Raw genomic sequence first — 23,182 nt, 5'->3', positions numbered from 1 at the left:
TCTGTTTTCTTATTTTTAAACCATATTGTGTACCATCTGTTGTTTCACTATCATTGATTATAACTTTTAGAATTTAGTGAAGGTAGATGTAGACTTTAATCTCTAGTTATACTAATTTTACAGTTTATGTATATACAGTATACTCAGAATGCTAGCTAGAGTTGAATGAGTATACCTAAAGAATAAATTTTAGATATAAAATAATAAAATTTATTTCTACTTATTATTATTAACCTGGAGCAAGTAATTTATGGCCACGTAACTAGCAGATTTTATTGTTGCTGTTGTTGTTAGAACCTCCCCCCTTGACATTTATTTTATAAAATTAGGTATCTCTGTGCATGACTCCTTAATTTTAAGGAAACTGCTATTCATATTCTTTATAAGTTGCAAAGCTGTTTTTACATCAAGTGAAATAAAGAAGTCGAATAACATTATCAGAATTTGCAATAAATATTGAAAGAGGGTCAATTGTCATTAGAATTTATCATTATGGGTATTTTTTTGAAGGGGTGATATAGCACTTGCTATAAATATTCATCATGTTCTTAAATCTAGAGACATTTAGTGATTAGGTGATTTTATGCCTGTTTATGCTGGAAGCAACAAAAGAAACTTCAAAAACTGAAAACATAAACATAATTGAACCACTCACTTAAAATAAAAATGGAATAGATGTTTTCCAGGGGAGAACATGCTTTCTGTATAAAAAGGGCTAGTGTAACAAGAAGTCATCTCTTCTTGATTTCTTTAGACAGCTAGAGCTTTGTGCCTTGTCTAGTTTCTGTGTTTTAAGAGCTTGTTCTGTGTAGCAGAAATAATACAATAAATGGGTTTAACCACATTTGTCTCAGCTAGACAGTCTGCTTTGTCAGAGATTGCTGGTACAACATAAACAAATTATGTGTTTGTAGTGCTTTTCAATGAAAGCCTATCTAACAGAGCTGAGATTGTGTTTCGGCAGCTGTAGATTTAATCTCCTACCTGTCAGCTAAAACAGGCATTTCCTGGGCCAGATAAGAAATGGTTGTAGAGGAGGGAAGTAGTCACAGCTGGACAAAGACCTATTGTTATTGGCTGATAATGTCTATGTAGATTCAACGCCTTGTTCTACCATGGAAAATACAATCATAGTGCAGTTTTAAAGGAGCTAAACTGACCTTTTATATTGTTAAATTGAGAAGAGTTGAAGAGACTCAAAGCTGGGCTTTGTGTCATTCATATTTGGGAATTGTCATTTGGAACTAAAAATAAATATCTATAGCTTTGATCACCATTATTCTAGATCCTTGTGGATGCGATAGTAGGGTTAAGGAAAATGCCTGCTCACAAATTTGTAACTACATTTTTAGGCATTCAAGTTTTAACCCAAGCTAAAGTCAAAAATTAAATCTATGGATAGATACTTTACCATGTGACTCACATATCATGGGACATATATTTTTCTTTTCTGCAGGGGCGGGGGATGCAAAGGCGGTTCTGTTTCTCTCCTTGTTTCACTTTCTTACCCACAGAAATTTATAAAGTTAAGTTGAACTGTCTTAAAATTGGTCAAGTTGGGGGGGCTTCCCTGGTGGCACAGTGGTTGAGAGTCCGCCTGCCGATGCAGGGTACAGGGGTTCGTGCCCCGGTCCGGGAAGATCCCACATGCCACGGAGCAGCTGGGCTCGTGAGCCATGGCCGCTGAGCCTGTGCGTCCGGAGCCTGTGCTCCGCAACGGGAGAGGCCACAACTGTGAGAGGCCCGCGTACCGCAAAAAAAAAAAGAATGTGTGGAAAATTCAATATGATAATTTTCCATTTTGAGTTCTGTTTTTTTTTTAATTGACCTGAGTGGACCATTTTGTTTCGTTTTGGGCCTGAGTTTCTATTCCCTTTCAGCTGTGATTACATGAGTTATTACTAATCATTCAAATTATGCTATTGGCCTATTGTTCTTTGTAACAGCAAAGAATATTATTTGAGGTGAATTTGCTGCAGCATCTGACTCTGTATTGTAAATTCCATTTCATTTGGCAAATATAACATTAGTCTCAACTACCAAAAAAAAAAGCAAGAGAAGTTTAATTTAACCAGTGTTTTGAGCCAGTTTGCATACATTAAATTTTCTACTCTTCTGATCTTTACTAACAGTTGATTTTTTTTTCTCATAGGTAGCTTGAATGTCATTTAAAATATTCCTATTTTTCCCACACAGAGACTGAATTAAGGATTTACATTTTTAGTTTTTGTCAGTAAGCTTCTTGGCTGCTTAAAATTTTATTCAGACATACTATTTGGGGAAAAGAATTATAGTGATTCAGCAGTAGCCACTTAGGTTTTAATTTCTTATACTCTTCTCCCCTATGGGCATAAAAAGGTGCAAGTGCTTGAAACTTGAAAATGCTATGCTTCTTGTCTCATGAAATCACTGGACAGGTCTGTTTTAGTCAGTCAGTTAATCAGTCAGATAATCAGTCAGATAATGACATTTTGCCTTTCATATTTGGAGGCACTGTCCTAGTAGCGTTCTAAGAATCTGTCTGCAAGATGTCTTCCTTCTGCTTGAGCAGAGAGATATATAAAATGGAAAAAGTTCACTGTTATCCCCACTTTTGGACTGTTGAGGTAGTTTCTAAACTGGTCTCTCAGCTTTCATTCTGGCCCTAATAAAGTCAAATTTTCTCACAGCAACAGAGTGATCTTTATAAACCTAAATCAGATCTCATGCAACTTTAGTTCATTTAACCCTGAGCTATATTGTCTCCTCAGAGAAGCCTTTTTTGACCACCACTATCCCAAATAGTCCTTTCTACTCCCTACTGACTACCTCCTGCTTCCCACCCTCTACCCCTCATACTCTATCTCATTATCTTAACTTTATTTTTCCTCATAGCGTCTATTATCAACTAGCATTTATTATATTTAATATATATTTGCTCATGGGTGTGTGTATACAGACACATACATACATATTACATTCATTTGTACATTGTCTGTCTTCCCTAGGAGATAATGGTAGGAAATTTTCTCTACTTCTGTGTCCCCAGTGCCTAGAATGGTGTCAAATATTGAACTGAAAACCATTAAATAATTCAACACAGTGTATGCAGTGTAAATTTTGACAGAGGGAAAGAAATTTATACCTGGGGAACTTTCATAGAGGAGTTTTGAGCTGCACTTTGAACGGCAGGTCAGGTTTGGGATGGCAAAGGGGAAAGGAAAGATCATTCTACATGGTAAGTGAGAAAAGCGTCATGCACAGAAACTTAGAAGCTATTGAAAGCAAGAGGAGAAAGAGGATAAAGGGTAGTAGGAAAGAGGTTTGAGAGGTTTGTTAAGAATATGTTATAGAGTGATTTCACTGCCAGCCCAGGCTAGGGAGTTTGGACCTTACCTTCTTTAATAGGAACATTGCTTTATTGTATCTAAGTTATTTAATATGAACATACTACGAAATTAAAATATAAAAATAAAATTGCTCTTTTTGAATCAACATGTTAGCTTATCCTTATACCAGCTTCAGTGTTGACATACTTGTGCATTTAGTTGGCATAGCAAGTGTAGAAGTATGTGTGAGTGTGTGTATGTGTGTAAGTGTGTATGCTGAGGGTGGGGCAAGAGTTGTAGATTACATTCCAAAATGAATTAAAGTTCCATGTTATTAACTTTTTGCTCTAAAAAGGCTAGAGTATAATAAAGAGTAAACACCTGAAGGCTATTTGATTTGTGGCTATAGTCACTATTTATGCCTTTACTCAGTGTTTATTTCCTATAAAGATCACCTTACTTTACCTCTCTGCATCCTGCTCCCCTGAACATATACGGGCAAGGTCTCTCACTGATATTTCCAGGGAGGGTTATCTTGCCATGGCTGGGACCCAGCTGTCAATAGTTTAGACATCTTATTTATGTTCTGTTCAGAGTTTATGTTTCTTAGTCCTTCTAGCTTAAGAAAGAAACTGTTTCTTCTCTGCACGATAGGTGATGCTTAAATGTTTTTCTGTCATTCATTCTATATTGCATAACCAGCCCGCTGTGATAAAACAAACATTTTAAAAATTATTTTGGAAAACTGTATTTCTGGCTCTTCTGATGAGAACAACTTATTTCCATCAGTTCAGCATTATAACTGATGATGATGAAATTATTAAAGAAGCTTAGAGGCATCTCTAAATTATACTATAGAAGAATTTTAACAGATATACTAGGAGAGCTCAGTCATTAAAAATATCTTCAAATAAATGAATAAAATCAATTTTTATATTTTCTTACCAACTAGTGGACTTCAAAGTCAGACTGTGGCGTGCCAAAAGAAAAGATCGCTGTAATGAAGTATGTTTGAAGCAGAGGTATATTTCTATTGCCTCGATTTGAGGATTTCAAATGATAAAAGGACTTCAAATTGATTCAGAAGATGTAAAAATTATCAAAATTATTGTAGCTTAGTTTTAAAATAACAATGAAAGTTCTTTAATGCATTTATGTTACAAATATTTGTTGAGTCCCTACTCTGTGCAAGAGAGGGATTTTTACTAAGATACAAAGTCCCTGCCTTTAAGTTGCTTGTGCATAATTTTAACAAAACTTGTAGTTTAAGAGGTAAACCTGCATTTCTGGAGGAGGAATTTAATAATTGAACTCTGGTCATTGGTAACAGAATAAGGCTGTGTAAAATACTTCAGGGGTAAAAGCCAGATTGCCTTCATTACCGGTCAAAAGTTTGTGAAAGCTTTATATCTGAATTTGGTTGTTAGAAACAAAGGAATGCCACATTCTTCACAAATGTTACTATATTTATGTGGCATTTATGCAGAATTAAAAAAAATTAATTTCCATCTTGGCAAAACACTTTGATCATTGGGTATTTAATGGGGTTTCCATCTGAGAAAAACAATCATTAGTCTCTAATATGTTTCATACTTCTGTGGAAATAAGACAGGGTGGAATAAGAAACATTCATCTTCACTAGTCTTTGGAAATACCTAAAATAATTGACTAGCTCAGTCTTCTGTGATGGCCTGGTGACGACTAACTGAGGCTATTTGCATAATAGTCAACTCTTCACTTCTGTAGTGATAACTGTTTGTATCTGATTAAAATTAAGACTGTTTTAGTTCTCTTGACTTTTTCAGAAGTTGCAAAAATTGAGATTTGCTGTTCTGCTTTAACCAAACAAATGCACACATGGGGATAACAATATGCTGAGTTTATGCAGATTTTACAGCACGAATCTGAATAAAATACCCACTAATAGATCCTTAAGGAGTAATAAACACACACGAATTTTCCTTAGTTGCACTTTAAAGTGATTTTAACATACTACTAGACCTTAACAATAATATTTAATTGACAAGATTATGCATTTGTATGGATTGAAAAGGTGGTACATATCTAATTCCAAATGAACCATAAATTTTACTTTTGCATAACATGTTTTATTAATTTCTTTATGGCCAGGACATACTACTTCCCTCCTGGTGAGAGTTTCTTAAAGCATAGTAAGATAATTTAAACACATTTAATTAACATTTGTCATCCATTTTATGAAGTAATCTGACTTTTGTACTCATAAATACTCTCAAAATTTTTCTTGGTTTTAGACTATAGGAAGACTATGGAAAGATACGTAATGGAATTTTTGTTGTAATTTATTTTCCTTTTTAAGCAAATCTTTCCTTTCTCTGTTGACCCTATTCCAAAGTAAGCTGACAAACTGGATGATTTCTACTACTATGTAAGTGAAGACAAACGTAACAGTGCTACCTGATAAAACAAAGCTATGGACTTCTCTTAGGCATCTTTTTATTCCTAGTGCCCAGCATAGTACCGGGCAGATTGTGCTAGGTGCTCAGTGAAAGGCTGTTGAATAGTTGAACGAAGACAGGCACTACTGACTTCCCTTACAGAGTAGCATGCCTCTTAGAGGCCTAAGAGGTCATTTTGTATGTGTGGAGTTCTTTATTACAAGGAGTAAGGAGACAAATAAGTAAGAGATGCTAGGAATCATGATTACATTAGTACTAAATCCATGTTCTTTTCTTTGAAAATTCAATATTTAAGCAGAACATGTACAAATGAATGAGAGATAAAGTAGTGACGTTTGACTACTGATGATCCTGGTGGATTAATGAGATATTTGTCCATTTTAGAAAATACAAATAGAACGGAGTGTATACAGTATGCTGAGAATATAAAAAGGTGTTAACACAAAGGACAGGACTGGCCCTTTCAGGGCCATTAACATTTCTCTCTGAATATATACCTAAAGGAGATTTTTTAAATGTGCTATTGACCTGATAAATGGAGCCATTGTACTCCTACTCTCAATGATCATTTCTCTCCTGCGTAACCAAGGAAGGGAGCTGGAAAGTACTAGACTGTGAAGTGGATTTGAAATAGCTATCTGAAAGACCAACCTAAAAAAGGAGTTGCTTTGCTTCCATGTGTTACTCTTGGTAGTGAGGGTGGGGACATAGTGAAGCTAGTGACAATACGTATCGTCTCCATTTTTCCTATGAATATTTTAGATATTTTATTAGATATATTTAATAGTGTAAATTAGTAAAGACAAGTAAACTACTGAAGCTATTTTCCATTTTTCTTAAAATTAACTTTTCAGTTAAGTATAATATACATACAGAAAAATACATATTACAAACATAAAGTTAGTTCTTCATTAATGTTCAAACTAAAACATATGACTTTGAAAGACTAAAGCCTGAGTTTTTAAAAAGGATGCCTTTAAACTGCAATATCTTGAGTTTGTTCTACCTTTTCAGGGTTTTTCCTAGCCCTTTAGTGAAGATTTTGAAAAGAGTGGTGGCAGCAATATACAAAATTCTAGGAAGAAACTGAATTATATTAAAGATGAACGTTAACAATGGTAACAAAGTGTTTTGTATATTATCCTTGTGGGAGTTTGAGAGAGAGAAAACATCTTGTCTTCAACAAACAAACAAAAACAAACAAAACAGCAGTTTTTTTAACATCTTTGTTGGAGTATAATTGCTTTATAATGGTGTGTTAGTTTCTGCTGTATCACAAAGTGAATCAGCTATACATATATATATATCCCCATATCCCCTCCCTCTTGCTTCTCCCTCCCACCCTCCCTATCCCACCCCTCTAGGTGGTCACAAAGCACAGAACTGATCTCCCTGTGCTGTGCGGCTGCTTCCCACTAGCTACAGGATCTTTTTCTTACATTGTTTGTACAATGATTATCCATTGGATGTTGGTGGAAAATATCTGGTAAAATTGGACTCTGTGTTCTTAAATACTCAGAAAATTTGTGTCCCAGAATTGCTCCTGATAAAATTTCAGTGTGATTATTCTCCTGCTAGAGCTAGCTGGATTCCCTACAAGCAAGGATTTTCAATCCTCCATTAGCTATAGCAGCCAGAGATTTGCTAAATAAGACAAATGAAAAGCAGACAAAGTGATATCAAGATTTATTTAAAAGTCATTCTTGAATTCTCTTCTTTAATGAGAACAACTACAGCTCTATACTTTTTGCAGTTGTATTAACAATAATACTACCCTATGGAAATTAGTACTCAGAAAACCAGTTCTTAAGTCCTTGATGGTTCTCACGTTGATTAGTTGACACAAAATGCCTACTATATTCTTAGCCCTGTGATAAGAACAATGGGGTGTATAGAAATATAAATGTCACAAGCCATTCAGGACACTCAGTTTACTTGGTGAGAGATGATTAATGAATTGAAACAATTAGAGAATAGTCAGGTAGGCTGTATACAAAGTTCCTTAGTATACTTCAAACTATGGTCAACCAAGAGAAGTTCAAAATGTTGACCACTGCATTATTTTGCTTTTTAAGTCAGGGCAAAGCAGAGTCTTAACATTTTCGACCAAAAAAAAAAAAAGTTTTGAAACTAAAAGTTTTGTGTTAAAGCACTAATTTATCCTATCAAATGAGACCTTTTCCCTCCTAACTCTCCAGAATTAACTGAGATCTGGCATGCACTTTTTGGCAGTAAGAAGATACCTCCATGACCTTGAAGGCTTTTCATGTAAGGTTCTGGGGACTTTATTTCTTTCACTCTAGACACTGCAGCTTTTATAATGGTAACACGTTATGCAAATGACTCAGCTATTCTTTGCAATAAAGAATAGGGCCTTTAAGGAAATTCCACCCACACCCCTACCCCCACCCCTTTCTGTTTGTATGCCCTGCCTCTCCCTCTCTGATGGCTCTTTCTCTCTCTGTATTTTCTGTCTCTGTCTTTCCCTCCCTCTGTCATGATTTACAAATGTTGGAAACATTCCTTCCAACAGATTAAAGAAGCTTTATCCAATTAAATCACATGAGGAATGATTTTCTAGAAATAAGGCATTAAAAAGATCTTCACTTGCTCACTGCGTTTAACTTAGTAATAGATATTAATATGTTCATGATTTTCAATAAATACTTATTTCCTATCACTAGGAAAAGTTAAATAATCCTCATGAAAGAAAATGAGCCCCCGAGTGTCACTCTGCATATTAGCACGTAGCCAGGTCTCTGCCAAGTTGCCCTCTGACTGACTGCTGCAGATGCTCTTTCTCAAGTATTCTGAGTCATATCTTTAGTGCAAGTCTTCAGGGACAAACAATAGCACCTGTTCCTCACAAGATATCAGGCCAGTTAGCCCATTCATGTATCTTTAATGAAGCTCTGGGGCAGATGGCAAAAAATGGCATCATCAACAACTTAGCACAGAGAAAACAAAGGGCATAAGTGTTGGTGCAACAATGCTGTTTTATGAATAGGAAGAGTCAGAACCTAAGTGTTTCACATGCATCTGCTGCTGTCTTGATTGTCTGAAAGATGTGAGGAACACCGTAGCAATTAAAATTTCTGGGCATGTAGCCTATTTGATCAAGAATGTGTTCCCTACCCTCTGCAGAAGGGAAATGCTTTGGTCTGGGATTGTGGAAGTTTAGAATTAATGGACAGTTGTGCTTTAGGGGATACAGTTTGTTTCTTTCCTGATGCACTGACTAGGCTTCACCTATGATGGGGTTCCTGGTTTCTCATTAGTCATTCAACTTACATACCCAGTTAGTGCTGACTTCCAAAGCAATAAAAATAATGCAGTTTCACGCTCAGAGATTATTTTTGGTCACATTGTTTTACTCTTTATATTAACAAAATCAGTTTTACTTTTACCTATGGGATAATTAAAGGATCTCTGAATTTGGGCTAAGGGAAAACTACACTTTCAAGAAAAAAACATGCTATTTGAAATTTTGATAACTTCCTGGAAAAGACATGTGGAGACTGGTCACTCTTTGATGGAGTGAGGGGAATTCTATTATTTCTTATTCTTCAGTAAAATATTTTTGAAGGTTGCTGTTTACAATGTGACTGCCTTTCCTGGCACGTCACCAAATGGGAAAATAGGATGATGGGAAGGAAGAGGAAAGGCAGGCTTACATTCTTCAGAGCAGGGTGGGGCTTTTCTGTATTTTCAAAATTCTTTATCTGCCTTAGGCACTGACATGCAGTGCAGTAAACTTAATTCACAACTTCCATAGAAGAAAAATATTTTGGATATTTATGTGATTCTTGTGTGGCCACCAAGCCCTCTTTCCTTACCTCTCCCCCACACCTTGCCCTTGCTTTCCATTTTTGTCCCACCTTCAACCAATATTCTAGTAAGTAAAATAAATGGCAAGCTATGAAAGGAGAAGTTGTTGCTTTAATTCATGATTTCCACTCACATTATTTGCACTGGGTCATACTGGTGAGCTTTGTATAAAAGATAGCAGTCATAAGTATTCATAGACCTTCATTACCCTTGCTAGTTTTTTTTTTTTTTTTTTTTTTTTTGCGGTACGCAGGCCTCTTACTGTTGTGGCCTCTCCCGTTGTGGAGCACAGGCTCCGGACGCGCAGGCCCAGTGGCCATGACTCACGGGCCCAGCCGCTCCGCAGCATGTGGGATCTTCCCGGACCGGGGCACGAACCCGTGTTCCCTGCATCGGCAGGCGGACTCTCAACCACTGTGCCACCAGGGAAGCCCCCTTGCTAGTTTTTAAGACACATAATTTCTTTTAAATGGTATCCCACTGGTGAAATCTGAATAAGAGTTTTGGATTGTATCAATGTCAGTGCCCTGGTTGTAATATTGTTCTATAATTTTTCAAGATGTTACCATTGGGGGAAACTGAGTTAAGCGAACATGGGATCTTTCTGTATTATTTGTTACAGCCACATGTAAATTTACAATTATATTTATAAAACTTTCAATCAAATAATTGTTATCACAAAGAATTATATTCCTTATCTCATTTAGGTCTGTTTAGCAAAAGATGACTTTATGATTAATATAATATAGTACTTAAAAGTATAGACTTTGAGCCTGACATAGACATACCTGCCCTTGAATCTTGGCTCTACCACTTTTTAATTGACTAAGTTACCTAACCTCTCGTGGTTTTGTCTTTGTCATTAAATAAATGAGGATAATAACAGTAGGTACCTCACAAAGTTTTGAGAATTAAATGAGATAGAGCATGTGAATCACTTCCCAGTGCTTGACATACAGGAAATACTGGAACATATTAGTTGCTGTGATGATGATGATGACGATGATGATTTCTGTAATTAGAGATAAAAGAGGAGCTTTTCATCATCTCTCAGCCCATGTTCTAAATGGCTACCGGATACTTTGGCTTGTATTTAATAAAGGGCATTTTGAGTTTTCATATTATTATTTTACTTAAAATGAGTTAAGGGCAACTTTATCATTTGGAGCTAAATGATTATTGCTAATGAATTAACTGGAATTAATGACAATAGATTCGAGATCAAATATTCTGGGTATAAAATAAGAGAGAAGGAACAGACTAAAACTGAACAACATAGTATCTATACTCCCAGTCACCTCCAGAGACACACCTCTGAAATATAAAATTATTTTCAGTTGCAGCCCCCCAGATTTTCTCTATACAAAGAGTGTACACACATGATTTCTCTCTTTTCTATCAATGAAGTCCATGTGATATAATGGAAAAAGCACTGGGCAGGGTGGTTAGCAGTTCTGGATTCTAGATCCAGCTCTGTTATAGGCAGTGTGACCTCCACACTGCCTATGACAGTGAGAGCCTTACCTTCTCTAAGCCGCCTGGTTCCCTATGTGTAAATTGTGAGGTTTGAATTGGATTAGTGATTCTCAGAGAATGGTCCCCGGACCAACAGCACTAACGAGCTTCACCTGGGAACTTGTTAGAACAGTACACTCTCAGGTTTCCCCCTCAGATCTACTGATTCAGGGACTCTGAGTGTGGGATTGAACAATTTTTGTTTTAATAAGCCCTCTGGTTGATTCTGAAGTCCATAGAAGTTTGAGAATCACTTCTCTGGATTAAATTTTAGTCTAAATTTTGGACTGTTGGACCCAACCTCCAGAGTTTCTGATTCATAGGTCTGGGTTGGAGTCTGATAATTTGCTTTTTGAAGTTAGATGCTGCTGGTCAGGTACCACACTTCGAGAACTACTAGGTTAGATAAACTCTAAGCTGCATTTCAACTCTGTGATTCCATCATTATCATTGCTTTCACAATGCCTTCTGTCCCCCTCCTTATTTACTTTATCCTTCAGTTTGTTGAAACTGCGTCTTACCTAATAGTTAACATTGAAACTTTCTAAAATATCCTACCTTGTAGAGGGTGATGGACAGAAAAGAGCTTCCCTAAATTCTTACAGCTTTTGTTAATATGAAGCACCTGTAGCTCTTTGGCATTAAAAATGACCTTAGGACCTACTATATAGCACAGGGAACTCTGCGCAATGTTATGTGGCAGCCTGGATGGGAGGGGAGTCTGGGGGAGAATGGATACATGTATATGTATGGCTGACTTGCTTTGCTGTGCACCTGAAACTATCACAACATTGTTAATCAGCTATACTCCAACATAAAATAAAAAGTTTAAAAAAAAAATGACCTTAGGTGGCCTACTTAATTATCTTATGTGCGTTGCTAATTACAAAGGAAATATCTTCAGACACCAAGTTTCAATAATTAAGGTCTGATGCCTAATTGCCATTGATCCCTTTATGTTGTCTTAAGATCTGAAGAGCTTGGGCACCAATGTAAAAATAAAATTATGTTTTCATTCGAAGATGCTGTTTAATGAATAACACTAAAGATCCCAAATTACATCTTCAAATGAGCTTTTTAATCCCACCTTCTTTTTCTTGGTCTTCTGGATATTTGGGATGGAACAATGCTCTGTGAGGCATGGGTCTGCTAAGAACAAACAAGCCTCTGCCTGCCAAACTGAATTATTTATTTGGCTCATGTTTTCTTTTTTTGAAGTAGAGTTATGGGTTAAGATCCACTCTTTCTTGTTTTATCAGTAATTTGATAATTTTCTAGTACTGAATTGCAAACTATATAAGAGAAAAGCAAGGATCTAACATTTACTTAGTGCCTATTATATGCCAGTCACTGTGCCACAAGCATTACTTTTCTTGTTTATTTAATCCTCACAACAACCATGTAAGGTAGTATCATTAGCTTTGGTTTTTACATGAGGAAATAGACTCAGGAAGGCTAAGTAACTGCTCAAGATCACACAGCCATAGAAATGGCAGTGTACAGATTTAAGCTCAGATTCGTTTGACAACAAAGCCTTTGTAGGCATAGTAGATTCTGAATAAAAATACGTGTTGAATGAATGAGTAAAGGAATGACTATATGCCATTATCTTCCTAATGTTGATTTTTAAACAATCATAGAATTATAAAGTTGAAAAGGCACTATAGGTCATTATCTAATCAGGGTTTTAGTTATGCATATCCTTTAAAGCATCTCTAATAGATGAGTATACAGCCTTTACTTGACCACCTCTTGGGAAATGGCACACATGACCTCTTTAATCACAGTGATTATTGAATAGCTCATTATTAGAAAATTCTTTGCATTCAACTTCCCTAAAATCTCTTTCTTTTGAGCCTAGATCTGCCCTTTGTAACTGCTCAGACTTAATCTGGTTCTTCTTCCGTACATAATTCTTTCAAATATTTGAACATAAGCATATATCTTCTCTCTCCCAAGCAAAATAGCCCCCATTTTTCCAGCTACTTTTCAAGATCCACACATAATAATAACTTAATAAATGTTTGTTAAATGAAAGAAGGAAAGAATAAATAAATGTGATACCTAGACTCCTCAGTTTCTTGTTTCCTTTCTTTAGAATGTGAAGCATCCGTGCTGTGTTCTGGGTACATGCTAGGACTATATTTGTAGAAGTAAATGAAGTGATTTCCTTTGATATACTCTTGCACTGCACAATAGTCACCCACAAAAATATCATTTTTTAATTTTCTGACATAGAACAGCGCTGTCGTCTTTGACATCTCAGGTTTGCATCAGGTCACAACAAGCTGGAGTTGAACAGCAAACCTAGTGCTTTTCTTCAGGGTTAAAGGCGAGACCTGGGCGCTAGGGGATCAGCTCCAGTTTAAGCAGGCTAAGTTGGTACTCTAATGTACAAAACTTGGGCTTACCTCAGCTAAAATGGAAGAAATAGCTGCCCAAAGCTAGTTTCTTTCACGCCCCACTGGCAAGGTAGTAATTGCACAAAGACCTTTTTATTATAAGTTGATTTTCCTGAGAAATGAATTCTGAAAAATACTGTAAAGTGTTTATTTTTTGCTTGCCCTTTATTAACCCACATCTTAGGGCTTTCCCTAGAGAGAAACTGTTGGTAAATGAAACCTCTTAGACCTACACAGGAACATTTTTGCAATATGTCCCTGGCTGTGGAGGGAACAGGGACAGGACAAGGCAAGTTGGTGCTATTTAAACAGGGTCATCAGCCAGTATATGGAATTTTGCCTAAAGAGAAGATTTAGGAATTTAAACGGGGGAAGAGTTTGGGGTTGGTAGAATTACTGGGAAAGGTTTGTATCTTAAACAGGATATAATGCAGATCTTTTATACTAGTAAGGAGGGCAAAGACCCAGTTTGAACTTAAAGATCATTTCTCTTAGTACATCCTAGTTTTGATCTTTAAATAACAAAAGTCCTATAGTTTAATTTATAAAATCATGCCCTAAAAGCCAGCACAGAACCTTCCTGTGATGTTATTGGAATCAGGGCAGCATGCATAGAGTAAGGGAGGGAGCTAGGAAATTAAAATGTGATTTTCACAGACATGATTCTGTCATAGTTCTTATTTTCTTTATATGGAATACAAATGCTGATATAGAGTGAAGAGTTTCTGTTTTGCATTTTTGTGCTCTTTGATACATTTATGGAGGTCAAATGAAATTTGATATAGTAGCATTTATTATGAAGTGCTCTCTGAATACAACTCCATAATTACTCAGCTACATGGTAGTGCATAAAGCTGTAAAACTGCTTAGCCAGACAAGCAATTTATGTGTTACATCGAGGTGTGGATGGCAAAGAATATTAGTTTAATTGGGAGCCAAGATGTAGTAGCCTTAAATCTGAAGAGCTATGTGTTTAACATAATGCAGCGAGGCTTTGAAATAAGATACCTAAACTGGGGAGCTGCAGCTTGTGGAATATATAAAAATTAGACATTACTTTCTGACCAAAGATACTAAGTACTATTTTCAAAATAAAGTACAGAATGCAAAGCAGGTGAAAGGGCAAAACCTTTCAACATTGTAAGATGACAGAAGAAAACATTTCTTCTAGTTCTTTGTTTTAAAAAAAGAAAGAAAATAAAAGGAAAAGAAGTCAAGATAAAAGATAACCAGTAACTATAATTTAGTGGAAGCAGGGATGAGGCAAATTCACAATGAGGTTATGTCCTTGGTGTACCAGTGGAATCTGAAAGGGATTTGGTGAATTTAGCCTGAATTTTTCTCAGGGAGCAGATTTGGAATGAGGTTAGAAGTGGGTGGCTGTTTGGGTACCAGCACACCACCATGGGTGAAAAACAAATACTCCTTGGCATACATTTGCTCTCTGTCTGATCATAGGCTCTCTTCTGTTTAGCAGGTTCAGGGTCACATGCCTCCGCTCATGATCCCAATTTTTCCACATGACCAGCGGACCCTGGCAGCAGCTGCTGCTGCCCAACAGGGATTCCTCTTCCCCCCTGGAATAACATACAAACCAGGTAAGTAGAAAGGGATTTCACATTCTTTTGGGAATGCTAAGATCCATATGTTTTTGCTTAGTAATCACAACAAGCACAGAAGCATATGAAGGAACTATGAATAAAAAGATCATAAAAGCTATTTTAAAGTAAAATTATAATTGTGAAGGGGGCATGTTAATAAACGAATTGGTTGCTAAAAACTTTTACTTTCTCTTCTTCCACTTGAGTTTGTTCTGAATTCACAGATAAAATGCTACTTTCCCTCAGGACTACAAATTTTTGTCAGCTCTCTCTCATACCTTTACTGTGAATAATTGTCTTTGGTTAAAGATACTTTGCTCCTCCTGAGAGCTTTTATACTCTAGGAGAGTGGTCGCATACAGTATAAAATGCTATTATTGTTTGTTGTCTGATTTCTCTTGGAAGAAGAGTTAAAACTAGACTGATTTAATTAGCTTGCTACTAATAGGTAAAATTCTTTTTGATTCTAGCCTAAATAATGAAGCAGTCAGTTGTATTTTCTTATTCATCTTTGAACCACAAAAAACAGGACACATAACCTTGCAGTGAAGTATGTTTTGAGATGATTTAGCAAATGTTATGATTTTTCTTTATTCCTCTGAGTTTACTGGACTCCTGGGGAATTCAATTAGGGGCATAATGGTTTGAAGCTTCTTTCAGAGCATCCTTGTAAACAGGGCTTTAAATGTTTAAAGATATGTTGCCAAAGGAATCCAATGTAAGAAGATAGTCAAGTAAATAAAAAGTCAACCTGAATTTCATTTGTGCATTCTTTGTAACTGACCTCAGCTCAGAAGTAGTGACCTTGTTCTACTCATTAATAATTTCTGTGTCAAGTTCTTTTTAACATATTAACCTGATTATATTAACCACCCAGTCTGAGTGCAACAAATCTGACTGCAGCGGTTTCTTTGTGTATGGGTTTATAAAGTGAACAAAGGTATTTTAATATGCTTAAAGCAATAATAAAGTATAAATCACTTTACTAAAATTCTCTGTAAGGAATGTTACTAAATAGCATAAAAACAAACCTAGTGGGGTTTAACATCTATTTTTTGCCATCAATTACTCTTATGCTTTTGGTAGAAAACCCCCTTCCTTGTGAGGAAAGGAAAGATGTCTGTGTCACAACCCAAATTATTCAAAGAATAGAGATCTTAAGCGATTGGCTAATTTAAGGACTGACTTTCAAAATTCCTCAGCTATAAAGCAGTCAAAACTAGGAGTAACAACGGTTTTTGGATACCACAGTGAAAGAAAATTGTGTTACTCAAAGTCAAAAGTTGATTTTTCTAGAGCAGAATTTTTAGAGCAAGTTATATTCTGTGAAATTAGTATCCATATTAAGGACAGGATAATATTTGATCAGAGAATATCTTTCTGTCAGTGCAGTGGTTCACTTCTTCTCTGATCTCTATAAGTAGTTTTGAACTTTCTTCACCTTGACTTCCTTCGGAATGTTGGTATAAACTAAGTTTACTGGTTTAACCTGAATCTGAGTTGTTATCCCTACACCAGTTTTGGAATCCTTTTAAATGAACTGTATGTGGAAACTATTTAATTTCCATGTTTTTAATTTAAAATTCTCCATATTTCAAAATCAGGTTATGGGCCTTATTTTCTTCTAGACACAGATATCAACATAATTGACATGTTATGTAACTTTGTTAAGACGATAATACTGTTTTCTTGTTTTCTAACATCTGTATTGCAATATAATTACTTTACAATGGTATGTTAGTTTCTGATGTATAACAAAGAGTCAACTATACATATACATATATCCCCATATCTCCTCCCTCTTGCGTCTCCCTCCCACCTCCCTATCCCACCCCTCTAGGTGGACACAAAACACCCAGCTGATCTCCCTATGCTATGCAGCTGCTTTCCACTAGCTATCTATTTTACATTTGGTGGTGTATATATATTTCCATGCCACCCTCTCACTTCATCCCAGCTTACCCGTCGCCCTCCCTGTGCCCTCAAGTCCATTCTCTACGTCTACGTCTTTATTCCTGTCCTGCCCGTAGGTCTTCAGAACCTTTTTTTTTTTTTAGATTCCATATATATGTGTTAGCATACAGTATTTGTTTTTCTCTTTCAGACTTACTTCACTCTGTATGACAGACTCTAGGTCCATCCAGCTCACTACAAATAACTCAATTTCGTTTCTTTTAAAGACTGAGTAATATTCCATTGTATATATGTGACACATCTTTTTTATCCATTCATCTGTCGAGGGACACTTAGGTTGCATCCATGTCCTGGCTATTGTAAATAGAGCTGCAGTGAATATTGTGGTACATGACTCTTTTTGAATTATGGTTTTGTCGGGGTGCATGTCCAGTACTGGTATTGCTGGGTCGTATGGTAGTTCTATTTTTAGTTTTTTAAGAACTTCCATTTTGTGCTGCATAGTGGCTGTATCAGTTTAAATTCCCACCAACAGTGCAAGAGGGTTGCCTTTTCTCCACACCCTCTCTAGCATTTACTGTTTGTAGATTTTTTTTTTTTTTTTGCGGTACGCAGGCCTCTCACTGTTGTGGCCTCTCCCGTTGCAGAGCACAAGCTCTGGATGCGCAGGCTCAGCGGCCATGGCTCACGGGCCCAGCCGCTCCGCGGCATGTGAGATCCTCCCGGACCGGGGCATGAACCTGTGTCCCCTGCATCAGCAGGCGGTCTCTCAACCACTGCGCCGCCAGGGAAGCCCTGTTTGTAGATTTTTTGATGATGGCCATTCTGACTGGTTTGAGGTGATACCTCGTTGTAGTTTTTGATTGACATTTCTCTAATGATTAGTGATGTTGAGCATCCTTTCATGTGTTTGTTGGCAACGTGTATACCTTCTTTGGAGGAATGTCTATTTAGGTCTTCTGCTCAGTTTTGGATTGGGTTGTTTGTTTTTTTGATATTGAGCTGTGTGAGCTGTTTGTATATTTTGGAGATTAATCCTTTGTCCGTTGCTTCGTTTGCAAATATTTTATCCCATTCTAAGGTCGTCTTTTTGTCTTGTTTATGGCTTCCTTTGCTGTGCAAAAGCTTTTAAGTTTCATTAGGTCCCATTTTTTTAGTTTTGTTTTTATTTCCATTACTCTGTGATTTATGTCATAGAGTATTCTGCCTATGTTTTCCTCTAAGAGATTTATAGTGTCTGGTCTTACATTTAGGTCTTTAATCCATTCTGAGTTTATTTTTGTGTATAGTGTTAGGGAGAGATCTAATTTCATTCTTTTACATGTAGCTGTCCAGTTTTCCCAGCACCACTTATTGAAGAGGCTGTCTTTTCTCCATTGTGTACTCTTGCCTCCTTTTTCAAAGGTAAGCTTACCATATGTGCCTGGGTTTATCTCTAGGCTTTCTATCCTGTTCCATTGATCTATATTTCTGTTTTTGTGCCAGTACCATACTGTATTGATTATTGTAGCTTTGTAGTATGGTCTGAAGTCAGGGAGCCTGATTCCTCCAGCTCCGTTTTTCTTTCTCAAGATTGCTTTGGCTATTCGGGGTCTTTGTGTTTCCATTCAAATTGTGAATTTTTTTGTTCTAGTTCTGTGAAAAATGCCATTGGTAGTTTGTTAAGGATTGCACTGAATCTGTAGATGGCTTTGGGTAGTAGTGTCATTTTCACAATGTTGATTCTTCCAATCCAAGAACATGGTATATTTCTCCATCTGTTTGTATCATCTTTAATTTCTTTCACCAGTGTCTTATAGTTTTCTGCATACAGGTCTTTTGTCTCCTTAGGGAGGTTTCTTCCTAGGTATTTTATTCTTCTTGTTGCAGTGGTAAATGGGAGTGTTTCCTTAATTTCTCTTTCAGATTTTTTATTGTTAGTGTGTAGGACTGCAAGAGATTTCTGAGCATTAATTTTGTATCCTGCTACTTTACCAAATTCATTGCTTAGCTCTAGTAGTTTTCTGGTAGCATCTTCAGGATTCTCTATATATAGTATCATGCCATCTGCAAATAATGACAGTATTACTTCTTTTCTGATTTGGATTCCTTTTATTTCTTTATCTTCTCTTATTGCTGGGGCTAAAACTTTCATGACTATGTTGAATAATAGTTGTGAGAGTAGGCAACCTTGTCTTGTTCCTGATCTTAGTGAAATGGATTCAGTTTTTCACCATTGATAATGATGTTGGCTGTGGGTTTGTCATATACGGCCTTTATTATGTTGAGGTAAGTTCCCTCCATGCCTACTTTCTGGAGGGTTTTTATCATAAATGCGTGTTGAATTTTGTTGAAAGCTTTTTCTGCATCTATTGAGATGATCGTAAGGTTTTTCTCCTTCAATTTGTTAATATGGTTTATCACATTGATTGATTTGCATATATTGAAGAATCCTTGCATTCCTGGGATAAACCCCACTTAATCGTGGTGTATGATCATTTTATTGTGCTGTTGGATTCTGTTTGCTAATATTTTGTTGAGGATTTTTCCATCCATGTTCATCAGAGATACTGGCCAGTAGTTTCCTTTTTGGTTAGATCTTTGTCTGGTTTTGGTATCAAGGTGATGGTGGTCTCGTAGAATGAGTTTGGGAGTGTTCCTCCCTCTGCTATATTATGGAAGAGTTTGAGAAGGATAGGTGTTAGCTCTTTTCTAAATGTTTGATAGAATTCGCCTGTGAAGCCATCTGGTCCTGGGCTTTTGTTTGTTGGAAGATTTTTAATCACAGTCTCAATTTCAGTGCTTGTGATGGGTCTGTTTATATTTTCTATTTCTTCCTGCTTCAGTCTCGGAAGGTTGTGCTTTTCTAAGAATTTGTCCATTTCTTCCAGGTTTTCCATTTTATTGGCATATAGTTGCTTGTAGTAATCTCTCATGATCCTTTGTATTTCTGCAGTGTCAGTTGTTACTTCTCCTTTTTCATTTCTTATTCTGTTGATTTGAGTCTTCTTCCTTTTTTTCTTGATGAGTCTGGCTAATGCTTTATCAATTTTGTTAATCTTCTCAAAGAACCAGCTTTTAGTTTTATTGATCTTTGCTGTTGTTTCCTTCATTTCTTTTTTATTTATTTCTGATCTGATCTTTATGATTTCTTTCCTTCTGCTAACTTTGGGGGTTTTTTGTTCTTCTTCCTCTAATTGCTTTAGGTGCAAGGTTATGTTGTTTATTTGAGATGTTTCCTGTTTCTTAAGGTAGGATTGTATTGTTATAAACTTCACTCTTAGAACTGGTTTTTCTGCATCCCATAGGTTTTGGGTCATCGTGTTTTCATTGTCATTTGTTTCTAGGTAATTTTTGATTTCCTCTTTGATTTCTTCAGTGATCTCTTGGTTATTAACTGGTGTATTGTTTAGCCTCCATGTGTTTGTATTTTTTACAGTTTTTTTCCTGTAATTGATATCTAGTCTCATAGTGCTGTGGTTGAAAAAGATACTTAATATGATTTCAGTTTTCTTAAATTTATTGAGGCTTGATTTGTGACCCAAGATATGATCTATCCTGGAGAATGTTCCATGAGCACTTGAGAAGAGAGTGTATTCTGTTGTTATTGAATGGAATGTCCTGTAAATATCAATTAAGTACATCTTGTTTAATGTGTCATTTAAAGCTTGTGTTTCCTTATTTATTTTCATTTTGGATGATCTGTCAATTGGTGAAAGTGGGGTGTTAAAGTCCCCTACTATGATTGTGTTACTGTCAATTTCCCCTTTTATGGCTTTTAGCATTTTCCTTATGTACTGAGGTGCTCCTATATTGGGTGCATAAATATTTACAACTGTTTTATCTTCTTCTTGGATTGATCCCTCGATCATTATGTAGTGTCCTTCTTTGTCTCTTGTAATAGTCTTTTTTTAAAGTCTATTTTGTCTGATATGAGAATGGCTACTCCAGCTTTCTTTTGATTTCCATTTGCATGGAATATCTTTTTCCACCCCCTCACTTTCAGTCTGTGTGTGTCCCTAGGTCTGAAGTGGGTCTCTTGTAGACAGCATATATATGGGTCTTGTTTTTGTAGCCATTCAGCCAGTCTATGTCTTTTGGTTGGAGCATTTAATCCATTTACATTTAAGGTAATTATCGATATGTATGTTCCTATTACCATGTTCTTAACTGTTTGGGGTTTGTTATTGTAGGTCTTTTCCTTCTCTTGTGTTTCCTGCTTCTCTAGAGAAGTTCCTTTAGCATTTGTTGTAAAGCTGGTTTGGTGGTGCTGAATTCTCTTAGCTTTTCCTTGTCTGTAAAGGTTTTAATTTCTCCGTTGAGTTGAATCTGAATGCGATCCTTGCTGGGTAGAGTAACCTTGGTTGTAGGTTTTCCCCTTTCATCACTTTAAATATGTCCTGCCACTCCCTTCTGGCTTGCAGAGTTTCTGCTGAAAGATCAGCTGGTAACCTTGTGGGGATTCCCTTGTATGTTATTTGTTGCTTTTCCCTTGCCGCTTTTAACATTTTTTCTTTGTATTTAATTTTTGATAGTTTGATTAATATGTGTCTTGGTGTGTTTCTCCTTGGATTTATCCTGTATGGGACTCTGTGCTTCCTGGACTTGATTGACTATTTTTTTTCCCATATTAGGGACGTTTCCAACTATGATGTCTTCAAATATTTTCTCAGTCCCTTTTTTTTCTCTTCTTCTTCGGGGACCCCTATAATTCGAATGTTGGTGCAGTTAATGTTGTCCCAGAGGTCTCTGAGACTGTCCTCAATTGTTTTCATTTTTTTTTCCTTATTCTTCTCTGTGGTAGTTATTTCCATTATTTTATCTTCCAGGTCACTTATCCGTTCTTCTGCCTCAGTTATTCTACTATTGATTCCTTCTAGAGAATTTTTAATTTCGTTTATTGTGTTGTTCATCATTGTTTGTTTTCTCTTTAGTTCTTCTAGTTCTTTGTTAAACGTTTCTTGTATTTTCTCCATTCTATTTCCAAGATTTTGGATCATCTTTACTTTCATTATTTTGAATTCTTTTTCAGGTCGACTGCCTATTTCCTCTTCATTTGTTTGGTCTAGGGGAATAATACTGTTTTTTATGGGGGAAGATATTGTTATATAGTCAGTGAGTTTGGACCATTTTATAAAATGTCTTCTCACACAGTATCACTGAGATTGCAGTATGTAAGTAAGGAGAATCTAGACATTGAGGCAATATTGTGCAGTAGTGAGTTACCCCTGCTGAACAGCATCTGTGAAGCATAGAGTAGTGTCTTGGGGTAGCAAAGCTGGATTTGATTATCTTGGCTAAAACCTGTTGTTTAGGACAGGACAGTGGATTTGGACATGTACGATGATTTTTAATCACAAGCAAGCCTGGTAAAAAAGTTATTATCTGGCGACCCCTAAGTTATTTCAGAGAACTGAATTAACCAGAACTCTAAATTCTTAAATACTTTGGCTAATTCAGGTTTTATTGTATATAAAAATTATACTTTAAAAGGATTAAAATTATATGTTCATATGCTTCTGGGAGAGACATTCCATACTTAGGAGACAGTCTATGCAGTGTTCTTGTCATTCACAGAAACTGGGAAAGGAGAATACTGTTTGACTGGTGTCTGGACAAGGAAAACTTTTTTGCCCCAAACTGAGCTATAGCTATAATTTCACTTGTGAGACAATGACTGAAATTTTAGAGGAGTAGTGTTGTCACATACAAAAGCCTTGAAATGGTGGTGTAACTTTATAGTTTGATCCCCTAAGCAAGAAGAAGAATAAGTGCTACATTGGTTTTTAATGAATTACAAAATAAATGGCTCTCTTTTTGCTCTTTTTTCACCTTCCCATAACCTGAAACAATTTCATAGTGTTTGTGCCTTCAACTGATTGAATAATTATCTTCATTTCCAGAAAGCAAGGATCACCTTGGGCTGATGTTTCCTGTTAAAGTTGACTGTTTCTGAATCCATATTAGTACATTCTAAACAAATATATTTAGGGCTATCAACCTTCTCCTCTTCAGATAATTTGACCCATTATTCTGGACATTTCAGGGCCCCATGGGTAGTGAACACCAAGCAAGCTCTCCCACTCCGGTGAGTTGCTGAGGAGGCATGTTGCTGACGGGGATTGTACAGTTTCAGGGAAACATCTATCAAAATAATCTCTGCTGAAATTCTTTTATTGAGTTGTAATCCCTAATTA

General features: G+C 36.3%; 1 protein-coding gene across 7 annotated transcripts in view; it reads left to right on the top strand.

The window, feature by feature from the left end:
• SOX6 (SRY-box transcription factor 6) overlaps positions 1–23,182 on the top strand; it is a 518,084-nt gene that overhangs the window by 368,613 nt on the left and 126,289 nt on the right. For 6 of the 7 annotated variants that reach the window (XM_082845245.1, XM_082845244.1, XM_082845243.1 and 3 more), the window contains one exon: positions 14,966–15,089. In XM_082845245.1, coding sequence (XP_082701371.1) covers positions 14,966–15,089 — 124 coding nt within the window. The remainder of the gene's footprint in view (positions 1–14,965; positions 15,090–23,182) is intronic. The other variant, XM_082845246.1, reaches the window with a different exon arrangement.

The sequence above is a fragment of the Leucopleurus acutus genome (assembly GCF_964270905.1).
Source record: "Leucopleurus acutus genome assembly, chromosome: 8".
Lineage (NCBI taxonomy): Eukaryota > Metazoa > Chordata > Mammalia > Artiodactyla > Delphinidae > Leucopleurus > Leucopleurus acutus.
Note: the sequence above shows the minus strand (reverse complement) of the source record. Positions and strands in the feature narration are given on the sequence as shown.